This window comes from Pleurodeles waltl, chromosome 2_1 (genome assembly GCF_031143425.1).
Source record: "Pleurodeles waltl isolate 20211129_DDA chromosome 2_1, aPleWal1.hap1.20221129, whole genome shotgun sequence".
NCBI classification, from domain to species: Eukaryota; Metazoa; Chordata; class Amphibia; order Caudata; family Salamandridae; genus Pleurodeles; species Pleurodeles waltl.
Window position 1 is genome coordinate 165,576,640 of NC_090438.1, and position 13,447 is coordinate 165,590,086.

At 46.8% G+C, this 13,447-nt stretch overlaps 1 protein-coding gene across 2 annotated transcripts in view; it reads left to right on the forward strand.

Moving 5' to 3' along the window:
• The window catches only part of THOC2 (THO complex subunit 2), a 900,323-nt gene that overhangs the window by 343,291 nt on the left and 543,585 nt on the right, over window positions 1-13,447 (forward strand). For both annotated transcript variants that reach the window (XM_069211944.1, XM_069211952.1), the window contains exon 18: window positions 10,268-10,348. In XM_069211944.1, coding sequence (XP_069068045.1) covers window positions 10,268-10,348 — 81 coding nt within the window. The remainder of the gene's footprint in view (window positions 1-10,267; window positions 10,349-13,447) is intronic.

Consider the following 13,447-nt stretch of genomic DNA (forward strand, 5'->3'; position numbering starts at 1 on the left):
TGGTCGCTAGGGGGGACTATGGTACTTACTTTTGGGGTTTCCTAGTTGGCCCAGCCCCCCCCCCCCCCAACCCCAACCCCACACACATTCCACTTACATATGTGGGGGTCCCGCCCTTGCATTCCATTTCTTTAGTATATGGTTTGGGCTCCCCACAAGGGTCACTATTGTCTATTGCTATTTGCGCTGTTTTCTACTGCTTTTTATGCCTATTTCTGGTTACCAGTGTACATATCTAGTGTGTTACCTCCTATTGGAGGGTTGGCCCTCTAGTACTTTTAGATAATTGTCACTAACATTTTTGTAGAACTGAGTGTTTTCTCTCGTGTGTAAGTGCTATGTGACTACAGTGGTATTGCATGAGCCTTGCATTTCTCCTGGATAAGCCTTGGCTGCTCATCCACAGCTACCTCTAGAGGGACTGGCTTCTAGATACTGCCTACAGTACACTAATAGCGGATACCTGGACCTGCTATAAGGTGTACGTACCTCAGGTACCTACCACACACCAGGCCAGCTTCCTACAAGTTTGTCTTGGTGTTGAGGTCTTGTTCGGTTCCTGTGAAGTCCAGAAGTGGTTCCAGTGGCCAGGAGCAGAATAGGTCATTGCCAAGGTGTCCTGGTGGAGTGTTGCACACTGGATCTGGGGACCCACCTGCAGAGGAATTCCTAAATCGCCTGAAAAGGGGCCTGGTCACTTTGCAAGTTGACCACCTATCTGACTGGGTCACTGACGTCATCTGCCTAACCTGACCAGTCAGATGCTCCCAGGGGCCTCTGTCCATCTTGTTTTCAAGATGGCAGAATCAGGTGACCACCTGAAGGAGCTCTGGGCACCACCCCAGGGAAGTGGTCACTGTAGGAGGCTGGCCTGGTTTGTAGTGGGTACCTATGGTACTTACACCTTATACCAGGGCCAGTTATACCTTATTAGTGAAATGTAGGCAGTGTCTAGAGGCCAGGCTGTCTAGAGGTAGCTTTATAATTACAATGAAGGAGGGGACATGGAGATTATAGGTGCAGTGTACACTCTCCCAAATTCAGCTAATGAAAAATTATGAAGTACACTGTTCCATAAATGAAAAAGAATACGCCTGCAGGTGTGGCCCGTCAGAAATTGCAGCGCTGGTCTGACGAGGAGGTTGCCCAGTGATGAAGCTTGACATATCCTATTGGGTGTGTGAGGGCTCTCCTAAGCTACTGACTATCATTAGCCCTGCGTATATCCGTTTTCCTTTTCATTTATGGAACAGTGTACTTCATAATTTTTCATTAGAGATCGCTTTAGGCAGAGTAGCCACAGCTGGACAAGGAGACATGCAATGCTCTTGCAGTACTCCTGCAGACACACAGTACTCACACACACAAAAGACAATACTCCGTGTTACCAAAAATAAAGGTACTTTCTTTTAGTGACACATGGCCAAAAATATCTTAGAGGCTATACTCCCTTAGGAGGTAAGTATTTTTTTTTTTTTTTTTGGGTTGTTATACTAGATATTTACGAATTCCTGCTCTCATCTTATCACACTTATCTACTCATCACTCTTATGTCATGTCTCTATCAAACTATCCTCCATTCTTACTCTGACTCATCCCAAATCCCTTCTACCACTTTCATCTCCTAAATATATCTGCCTAAGCTCTTCCCTCCACATCTAACTCACCAAACCTCACTCTACCTCTGTGACCTCCCACACAACCCTACTAAATTCTCCTGCATTCATCTCACCCTGCTATTATGCTCTCCCTAACCCTTCCACATACTCTTCCCCCTCCACCCCCCTTTACTCATCCCAAGCCTTGGGTTGAGTAAATGAAGGATATACTCCCAATTAACACCTCTGGATTTATTTCCTCCTCCACCCCTCCATTACTCCAGTCTAACTAACAAACTCTCATATCCGCGGCTCAAATTAACTCATAATAATACTAAAACTGTACTCATTATTTAACTATACTAATCCATCACTAATTCTTGTTGGGTTCCGGAGTAGCGTGCTACTCATCGAAAAGCGCTTCGACGCCTCGTCAGGGGTAGTAAGCGCTATATAAATAAGATTACAATTACAATAACAATATACACAAAATACACTAGTAACCAAAAACAGGTAAGTAGCAGTCTGAAAACAGTGCAAATAGTGAAAATCACAATAGGTTGCAATGGTCCTAGGGGAACACAAACTATATACTAAAATAGTGGAATGTGAAAGTCTGTTTCCCACCTAGGCAAGTGTATTGTGTAGAGGGGCTCTAGGAGTGTAAGAAAACACCAAAGGTAAGTAAAATACCCCACCCCAGAGCCCAGGAAAGCAAGAGTAAAACACAGCAAGTTTACTAAAACACATTAGAAGTCGTAATAGAAGATAATGCAAGAACAAGAAGAGACTGCAAGACACCAGTGATTGATTCCTGGACCTGAAGACCTGTGGAAGAAGGGGACCAAGTCCAAGAAGCACTGAAGTGTCCAGGGAGAACAGGAGCCCCTGCTAACCTGGATAAAGGTGCAAAAGAGGAACCACTGGTGAGAAGACAAAGTCAGTATTGCACCAAAGAAGATGGATACGGGTTCGTGGTTGGTACAGAAGATGTCCCATGCTGGATGGATGAGTGCAGTCTGGTTTATGTCGCAGGATTCCGCCAACAATCCTTGGTAAACGCAAAACTTGAGTTTTGTGAAAAATGGCGCGGCCCGGGCCCAGGAAGGACCAGGTCGATTCTACCCAGGAGGGGGAGGCAGGGGGCCTCTCAGCAACTTAGAGAGCCCTTAGAAGACCAGGCAGCATGCACAGGAGTCCCACAGCATGGGGACAAAGGAGTTGCAAATGGCGGTCATCGCAGAACTACACAAAGGGATCCCACGCTGCCAGGGAACAACTCACAGAGCTGAGCGTTGCAGGATAGAGTGCTGGGGACCTGGGCTGCTCTGTGCACAAAGGATTTCTTGGAGAAGCGCACAGAAGCCCTAGGAGCTGTAAAACACTTGGTGCACAGGGGTACTGTCTGGCACGGGTAGGCAAGGTCTTATCTCCACCAAATTTAAACAGCTGGTCCTTTGGACAGTCAGGGTCACTTTAGTCCACCACCTGTGTTCCAGGATCCGTGCTCGTCGTCGGGAGAGGGGACCCAGAGTACTGGTTGTTGCTGCAGAGAGGTGCCTACTGAAGCAGGGAAGTGACTCCATCACTCCACGGGAGATTCCTTTTGGTCTTCTGGTGCAGGATGAAGACAGGCAGTCCTCGGAGCGTGCACAACCTGGAAACTGCTGCAGTTAGAGTTTCAGTAGCCTGCTTGGATACTTTGTTGTAGAGTTCCTGGAGCAGTTCTTCTGTTTCAGGATCCCTGCTGCAGTCTTGCAAGCTGAATCTGAGGAAACACCCACAGGAGAGACCCTAAATAGCCCTCAGAGGGCTATTTAGGAGGGGGGCTCTGACGTCTCCTGCTGGCACTGGCCACTCAGATGCTCCCAGAGTTCCCTGACCCTCCTGAAAACAAGATGGCAGACCCCTGGGACACTGGAGGAGCTATGGGCACCACCCCTGAGGTGGTGACGGACAGGGGAGTGGTCACTCCCCTTTCCTTTGTCCAGTTTCGTGCCAGAGCAGGGACTGGGGGTCCCTGAACCGGTGTAGACTGGATTATGGCATCTGTGCCCTTCAAAGCACTTCCAGAGGCTCTGTGAGGAAATCCCTCCCATGCCTGTAGCAACTATTTCCAAAGGGGATTGAGCTGCTCAAGCCCCAGGGGGGCAGAAGCCTGTCTGTGAGGTGGCAGAAGCTGGGGATGCAATGAAAACCTCAGAAGGCTGTAACAGCAGTAATGGGGGGGGGGGGGGGGTCCATGTTGAGCCCTCAGGGTGCATGGAATTGCCCCCTCCCCCCCACCCCCATATACCAGAATCAGATTGGGGGTACAACGTCTCAATCTTAAACACCTCACATTGCTATATTACCATTGTAAAGCTACATATTTATTGACCTGTAGGAATATGGCTCCTTGTTGCAGTCAAACCCCCAAACACACACACATACGTTTTGCTTGATATTGATGCTGACTTGACTGTGTGCTGGTACCCTGCTAACCAGGCCCCAGCATCAGTGTTTTCACTACAAATGTACCATTGTTTCCACAATTGGCACACCCCTGGCACACAAAGGAGTCCCTTGTGAAAGGTATAGGGGTACCAAGGGCCCTGTGACCAGTGAAGTTCCCTAAGGGCTGCAGCATGTGTTGTGCCACCCTAAGGGACCCCTCACCTAACACACGCACTCTGCCCTTGCAGATTGTGTGTGTTACTGGGGAGAAAAAGTTGACATGGCTTCCCCCTCAGGGTGCCTGTGGCATAGGTAAGTCACCCCTCTAGCAGGCCTTAAAGCCCTAAGGCAGGGTGCACTGTACCACAGGTGAGGGTATAGCTGCACGAGCAATATGCCCCTGCAGTGTTGAAGTCCATTCTTAGACATTGTCAGTACAGTGTGGCTATACTAAGTATATGGTCTGGGAGTTTGTTAAAACGAACTCCAATTCCATAATTGCTACACTGAATACTGGGAAGTATGGTATCAAACTTCTCAGAATAGTAAACCCACACTGATTCCAGTGTTGGATTTATTAAATAAAAAACCCACAGGTGGCATCTTAGAGATGCCACCTGTATTTTACCCAATCCTTCAGTGCAGGACTGACTAGTCTGTGCCACTGAGAGACGAGTTTCTGACCTCCTGGAGTGAGTCTTTGTGCTCTCTGGGGCCAGAAACAAAGCCTGCACTGGGTGGATGGGACTCACCCCCCCACCCCTCTTTGAAGGAACTGTAACACCCAACAGTGAGCCTCAAAGGCTCAGGCCTGGTGTTACAATGCCCCCAGCCACTGGAGATGCCCGCCCCCGGATGAGCCTGCACTTTTGGTGGCAAGTCCAGGGGGATAATGATGAAAACAAGGAGTCACCCCTCCAGTCAGATCCACCCCTAAGTTGACCAGAGCTGAAGTGACCACCTACTTGAGAAATCCTCCATCTTGCTTTGGACCAATGGGGGTAGGAATGTGCTCCCCTCCCCAGAGGGAGTGGGCACAAGGAGGGTTTAGCCACCCTCAAGGACAGTAGCCATTGGCTACTGCTCCTTGATCCTAACACACCCTCAAATTCAGTATTTAGGGGCAACCCTGAACCCAGATTATCATATTCTTGACCTCAAGAAAGGAGGACTGCTGAGCTGAAAAGGCTGCAGAGAAGAGGAGACACCAACTGACTTGTCCCCAGCCCTACCGGCCTGTCTTCTGCTTCAAAAAGCTGCAAGAAATGAAGCGCCGCATTCTGCAGGACCAGAGACAACTGAAAAGCCTCCAGGGGACTGCCTGCTTCACCGAGGACCAAGAAACTCCTGTGGACAGCGGACCTGCCCAAATAAAAGTCCAAGAAACCAACTTTAAAAGGGACTCTCACCTCACTCCAGAAGCACTACTCTGCACCCGACTCCCCCGGCCCGTGTCCAGAGAAAACCAACTATCCAGAGAGGACCCCCAGGCAACTCAGACGTGTTCACCCAGGTCTGACCCCTCTGCACCCCCACAACGATGCCTCCAGAGGGAATCCCTAGGCCCCCCCCCCCCCCCCTTTTGACCGTGACTGCCCGGGACGAAGATATCAGACACCTTGAAGAAGAGCAGCACACGCAGCCCCATGCCCGTGAGAAACCGACCACCAGTGCAGCAATGACCAGCATGCGGGCCCTCACCCTTGCCCAGTCGTTGGCTTCCCTGAGAGGCCCCCATGTGCTCTGCCTGCAGCACCTAGTTCTATTGAGAACCCAACGCCCTGTTGGCACACTGCACCTGGCTTCCCCCATGCCGCTGAGGGTGTGGTTTTTGTGCCTAACTGGTGCCCCTCCAGTACTCCTCCAAACCCCACTGGTCTGCCCTCTGACAATGTGGGTACTTACCTGCAAGCAGACTGGAACTGGAGTACCCCCTGTTTCCATAGGCGCCCACGTTATTTTGGCTCCTGTTTGACCTCTGCACCTGACCGGCGCTGTGTTGCTGGTGCTGGGTGTTTGGGGTTGTCTTGAACCCCCCCAACGGTGGGCTACCTGTGCCCTGGAGACTGAACCTGTAAGTGTGGTACTTGCCTCAGAAACTGTACTGTACTTACCACCCCCAGGAACTGTTGAAAATTGCAGTGTCCACTTTTAAAATAGCTTTTTGCCATTTTATTGAAACCTGTGTACAATATTGATTTGATTCAAAGTCCTAACTATTACTATGCAAAGTACCTTTCATTTGATGTACTTACCTGCTAAATGAATCTTGTGCTTCTAGAAATAAACAAAAGAATATTTTTCTATATAAAAACCTATTGGCCTGGAGTTAAGTCATTGAGTGTGTGTTTTCACTTATTGCTTGTGTGTACAACAAATACTTAACATTACCCTCTGATAAGCCTACCTGGTCGGCCACACTACCACAAATAAAGCATTAATATTCTCTATTATTGCCTCTGTCAAGCCTCTTGGGGAACCCCTGGACTCTGTGCACACTATATCTCATTTTGATATAGTATATGCAGAGCAAGCCTCCTACATGACCTTTATGTAGTGCACACATAAAATGGCGTCCTTGCACTCATAAAGTCTGGGAAATTGGTCCTGGACAAAGTGGGGGCACCTCTGCTAGTGCATGGGCGCCCTCACACGCAGTAACTTTTCACCCATCCTTCAGGAGCTGAATATAGGTAGCAAATAGGTGACTTAAGTTACCTGGTGCAGTGAAAATGGCTGTGAAATAGTGCTTGCACTATTTCAACCAGGCTGCAATTGCAATCTTGAAGAAGTGTTTGTATGAGCTCCTTATGGGTGGCAAAAGAAATGGTGCAGCCCATAAGGATCTCCTGGAACCCCAATGCCCTGGGTACCTAGGTTCCATTTACTAGGGACTTATAAGGGGGGTCCAGTATGCCAATTTGGAATGGAGTACTGGGTTACCAGTATGTAAGTGCAAATTTGGAACCGGAGAGAGCATAAGCACTGGAGTTCTAGTTAGCAGGACTCCAGTGACACAGTAAAACATATTGACATGTAGGCCACAATCTGAGCACAGAGGGCCTGGCTAGCAGGATCCTAGTGAGACACTAAAAGCGCACTGACAAACACTGACAAACAGGCCAAAAATGGGGGGTAACTATGCTAGAAAGAGGCTACTTTCTCATAGTCACTCCCCTTTCCTTTTTGCAGTTTCGCACCAGAGGAGGGACATGGGCTCCCTGGACTGGTGCAGACCGGATTATGCGTGGAGGGCACCAAATGTGCCCTTCAAGGCAAACCGGTGGTGTGGGAAGGCTACCCCTATTTTCAAGGGAGAGGAGGTTGTACCCCTCTCCCACAGGAAATCCTTTGTTCTGCCTTCCCCTGCTTGAGCTGGTCAAGCAACATGAGGGCAGAATTCTGTCTGAGGGGCTGCAGAATCGCACACCCTGAAAGACTGATAGGAGTAATATGGGTGGGGGGGTCCTCTAAAGAGCCTCAAGAGTGCATGAAATCCCGCCACCAATACTGGCATTAGTATGGGGGTATGGTTCCAACATGTTAGATACAAACATGCCTAGTTTCGGAGTTACCATTGGGTAGCTGGAGCATAGGTAGTGACCTATCTCAAGTACATAGCTAAGATGGCTTCCCGGTACTTACGAAGTTGAAGGAATTGTAACTGGAGTTCGTAGGGGCACCTCTGCTCCTGCACACATAGGGACCTGCACCCTGCCCTTAGAGCTAGAAGGACCGGCAGTGAAAAGGTGCATGCATATTTTCATGCAGGCTGCAAATGGCAGACCTGCAGACTCAGTTTGCATGGGCTGCCATTGGTTGCATAATACATGTTGCAGCCCGTGGGGGATCTGTGTAGTACCTATGCCCTGGGTACCAAAGTACCTTATACTAGGGACTTACAGGGGTGCATCAGTATGCCAATTGTGGGGTGTAGAGAGTACCAAGACAACCAAATTTAGGGGAGAGAGCACTCTCACTGGGTTCCTGGTTAGCAGGATCCCAGTGAAAACAGTCTAAGGACACAGCCAAGAGGCAGAAAGGGGGAGAACCAAGCCAGAAAGACTGAGTTTCCATCAGCAGCGGTCCTCGTGTAGGAATTGCCACACACCTCCTACAGAGACTTCATACCATTTGGAACGCCGCAGCCAGACTCATCCTCGACCTCCCCGGAAGAACCCACATCACACCCCACCTTACGCAAATCCACTGGCTCCCTGTCCAGAAATGCTGTCAATTCAAACTTCTAATCCACATGCACAAGGCTCAGACAACCAAGGACCCCCTACATTAACCAGTTTGAACTTCCACCAACCTTTAAGACTACTCTCTGCTACTCTTTCTCTTGTCCATAAACCCCTGCAAGCAGCTGGATACCTTATTTGGTAATCAGCTGTGCTCTATAAATCCAGATAGACTTCTACACACATTGTAATTTTCTGTTAAAATATGCTCCATGGTAAGAATTTTAGTATTTACACCTCTTGTATGAAAAATGTTTTCCAATTGGACCACAGAATGGATCTTCCTTCCTGCAGAATCCTCATTGAAAAGCACTTATACAGAGCCAGACTGGATCCAGGAAAACAAATTGGCGAATAACTTTAAGTTCTAGTTGTTAACAGAGCTTCATGATGGTCTTTCTCTGTGATTGGAAGGACCTTAACAAAATTTTCTTTGTTTTTTTTTTTGTAAGAGTTAAGTCATTTGTGTTTGATGTCATGGTGCTGCCAGTGGTAAAGCTATATTTCTTGTAAGTGTAAGAGGTAAATGTCTCGTCATGACGCCTATACCCTTGTTAGTTCTTGATCATGACTAGGGGGCTTTCATTCGGTACATCTAACTGCTCATAAGGCCGTCAAGCAACAGAAGTCCAGTGTTACTTCCTTTCACTGGAAACAAAAGGGCTTACATTTGAGTTGGCAAATTCTGAGCTGTAGCGTTAATGAAGTATTTTTATCTACACACAGATAGTGCCTCATCCTGCTGCTTAAGTGGAAATTAATGAAAGCTTCAAATAGTCTTCCTCATAAAAGTTTTTTTTGCAATCTCAAAATGACACCATGAAGTGTGCTGTTCACCCACATCACTGAAGCTCTTGTTACAGAATAATCTTCAACTTATAATCCTGACACTTGCTATCACTGGTTCACCAAGAGCAGTAACCAAGAGGGGTCCATGGTTAAATTCACTCTAGAGCTTTGTGACTTGGTCTTTTCATTTGATGCTTGGCCTTGCCCATGCTGCATCCATGTTATTTATTTTGTTCTTTATTAAGGCGTTTTCAAAATTGTCTAGACTTAGTATTTATTTTTCTTTGCGACTTGCCCACCTCCTCACCTTTACCGTGGAATCAGTAATGTAGATCCGGCAAGAAGTGTCCCATGTTGCCTGTAATTTAAACTGGTCATGTACTATGACACGACCAGTGTTAATTCCTTTATTTGAGTCCCAATGTAATTAATTAGAAGTCTGGTATGTACGTTGCTTTTAGTGGAGAAGATGGAGTATCAAGCCTGCTGGCGAGCTGCATTGACTTGCACAGACTTAAGATTTCAAGAAGATAGGCTTCCTTATTTATGGGGCAAGTTCGGTCCTGTTGCATTTAAGGGTTTCGTTGCTGTGGGCAGACAATGCAAGGAATGTTATTAAACCTTTCTAATTTGTTGCCAGTTTTGATACAGTGGACTGTAGCCCAAGAAATGATTGATTGTAAACCTCTTGCCCAAGAAATTGGTAATTGCAATCCTCTGATTCAGAAGTTGTCAAGATGTGCTCTGGCTGTAGTGGGTGTGTGTTTTCAATAAGTCATAAAACATCAGGTGAAGTTTAAGATCTTCAAATATTTAACTGTATCAAAGCCATTTTGGGTAGAATACATATGAAAATGTTTGCCTGGCGATTGATAACTGTTTTCACTCCAAGTCACAATACAGTGAGCACAGAAATGCATGCAGTGCAGAGTTAGTGCTGGTTAATGTCTTATCCTGTACATGAAGAATATAAGTAACTGAGCTGAGCATGAAATATTGTAGCTGTGAATTATTAAAGCTGTCCACTCTGATCATTCTGTGTGTTGAACTACCTTAAAAGAGTAATTTTTGGTTTCTTTAAATCTACCGGTCATAAATTTTACTATCCCATCCTAGTTGATTATGGTTTATTGCATTCACAATTATGTATTCTTTCACATCTGATATAAAACCAAATATGATCTTTAATTGTCGACCAAGATTGTATAATTGAGGCTCTTGCTAACCCGGAGAAGGAAAGAATGAAGCATGATGATACGACTATCTCCCTCTGGTTGCAAAGTTAGTATATCATTTTATTTTGTATAATTCTTTTGCGGCAGTAACTGAATATTGTTGAATGTCTTGTTTGCACGTCTCCAGAATATATGCATATAATGAACATGTTTTTTTAAAAGTTTAAATGGTAGCGTTTTGTTTGACATAAGCGTGTGTGTATGTGTATGTGTGTGTATATATATGTATATATATATATATATATATATATGTGTGTGTTTACATCACTCTCTATGTGTGTATATATATGTGTGTGTGTATATATATATATAATCTATTATCGCAATATTGTTTTGCACACCTAGCAAATATCTGGTCTTGAAGTTGTTTTCATAATGTATGAGCACTTTACTGATTGAAGACCTATGTTGCTTTACGCCAATATTTAATGTTCGTCTCACTGCCTTCCATTTCTAAATTTTCTAAAATAGTATGGTTGGGATACAAAGAAGAACCTATAGTTCTGCAGCATTAATCTTTTCTGGATTCATGTGCTGTCCATTATTCTGCCAGCTAGTGGTTGGGTCTGGAATTGCTTCCTCTCTATTTGTTGTTGCTTTTTGATTGGTGTTGATGGTCCCCTTCATTTGGTGCCTAGCCCATCCCTTCCTGACATCATACGACCTCCCTAGAAACTTTCACGTATGGCGGGTCTGGAAGCATCACTGAAGGCTTGTCAAGCATTGAAAAAAAAAAGTAAGAATCGTCCAGTAAGGCAAGTAAAAAGATTACATTTGGATAGAAGCGCACAGATCCCCACCTGAGAATGTCCCTACTCTAGTTGAGATGGAAAATACACCATTTCATTTCTGCCCAAGGTGCCACCACAAATTCGCACAGAAGGATAGCCACCAGGTGTGTGACATCTGTCTTCCATTAGACCACCGAAGCAACATCTGCGATGCCTGTGCGTTTTTTAAACCAAAGATGCATAAGGTAAGTCACCTTGTCCTTCAGCCGTGACTCCAGAAACTCTGGAGGACTGCCTGCCTTCAATAAAGACTCGAGACCGCCCTTGAGCAGCAGACCTGTTCTCTGAAGCCTCTGGAACCTCCAAAACCTGACACCTGAAGTCACCTCTGCACCTGCCATCTCTGACTCGAATTGAAGTAGACCACCAGTGCCAACAAGGTTCCCCAGCTCCCTACAGTTCAAGACCATTATGATTCCACCCTCCTGGACTCCCCTAAGTTGCCTGCAGCCTCTACCCACATTCCCCTTCTCCCATGGCGTCTGTGGTGAGAGAAACCCAACACCTAAAATAGCCACTGCACCTGTCAACTCCTGCCTGAGTTTAAGTGGCCACTTGGTGTCAACGAAGTCCCTCATCTCTCCTGAGCTCGAGTCGACTCTGGTTTCATCCCTACTCAACTCCCCAACGCCGCCTGCAGCCTCAGAACACAAGACCCTTCAATCGAGAGTGCTCCTGGACACAGTAACCCAATACCAATGAACACCTCTGTACTCATCGCCCCAAATCTGGTGAGAAGAGGACCAAAGGTGCAGCTTATTTCCGCGAAGACTTATCCCAACTGAAATACATTGTCCACCTGATGCTGAACTACACCTCTGCACCCTGTGTGACCTATTGGTGTGGTCCTGACCCTTGCCCATTAATCACCTTAAGTCTCTGAGATTGGCCCCATAAGTCGTCATGCAGTTTCTGATCGCAGAACATGTTTTTCCTCCGATAGGATAACATTGCAGAACTCAAATTTACCTAAATGCCCACTTTTTAAAGTGAAAAGAATTCCTATTTAAAAAACATACTTACCTGAACAAATTTTCTCTGGTGCCTAAACATACATAAAGATACTTGCTATTTTTATCAATTGGTGTGGATCTCCTCGAGTAGTGTGTTTCATTTATTAACTATTGTGTGCATTTGTTTTTGTAATAAAGTCCCTCGTTCTGGCATGGTTACCCTCAATTTTGCCTGTTTCAGTGCGCTTAGACTGATTTCACTAGGATCCCTACTAAGAAAGGGGAATGCAAAAGTCGGGGCCCCCACCCAAGGAAATGGAATCGGTAGAGGGGAGCTGGAGGAACTAGGAACCCCAAGAGATGACTACAAGAGTGCTCCCTAGCGACAAAGAGAAAAGAGGTAAGTACCTGGTTCTCCCCAAAACCCACAAAAGGACTTCAGAAGAGGATTTTGCAAGACCCAGAAAAGACTGCAAAAGAATAAAAATAAAGATGGATTCTGGTAAAGGAAGACCTGTAAAGGAAGCGGACCAAGCCCAATTCACGTTGAAATGTCCTGTTGTGGCAGGAGCCTCTACCCACCTGTCTGTGGATGCAGGACCAAGTCGACATTGAACGGAGATAGTCAGCAGAGCAGCACTAGAGCAGTTGAAGAGTTCCTAAAGTGATGCAGGCGACGTCCAATGCCGGAAGAAAAATTGCAGTTAGTCAGTGGTGTGGAAAACACAACAGCAAGCCTTGGCAAAGGCAAACGTCGTGGAAGAAGAAATGCAGAACTGCTGGGGACCAGCAAAGTCCAGGGGTACTCAACCCACAGAGGGGAGTCCCAGGTGACCCTCATCAGTGAGGAGAGTCAGAGGAATTGGAGGCAGCCCCCACAGGTGACCCACAGGCAGCAATCACAGGAGTTGCGGTGAGGCCCACGCAGCACATCTAGAAAGAAGTCCTACGTCGCTGGAGAAGCACACGGAGGGCTGTGCGTCACAGGGAACAGTGCTGGGGCTACATGGAGCCTGAAGATCCCTTGGAGGAGATGCCAGCAAGCCTTGGTAGCTGCAAGAGACTCAGTGTACTGTGGTGCTGTCCTGCGTGGAGAGGCAAGGACTTATTGTTTCCAAAGTTAGACAGCTGGCAGAGAGGACCAAGCGGGCAACTCCGGACCACCAGCGGTAATGTAGGATCCACACAGCTCAGGATGAGAGGCGAGCCATGCAGCCGATCGTCGTTGCCTGCTGATGCAGAGGAGTGACTCCTTCCCTCCAAGGGAGATTCCTTCTTCCTTCTCATGCAGACTGAAGACTTGTCGCCCTTAGAGGGAGCATAGCCGGGAAATGTTGCAGAAGCTGGAAGGAGCCGTGGAAACAATGTTGCAAGCAGAGTCTTTGTTGTGGATGCAGATTG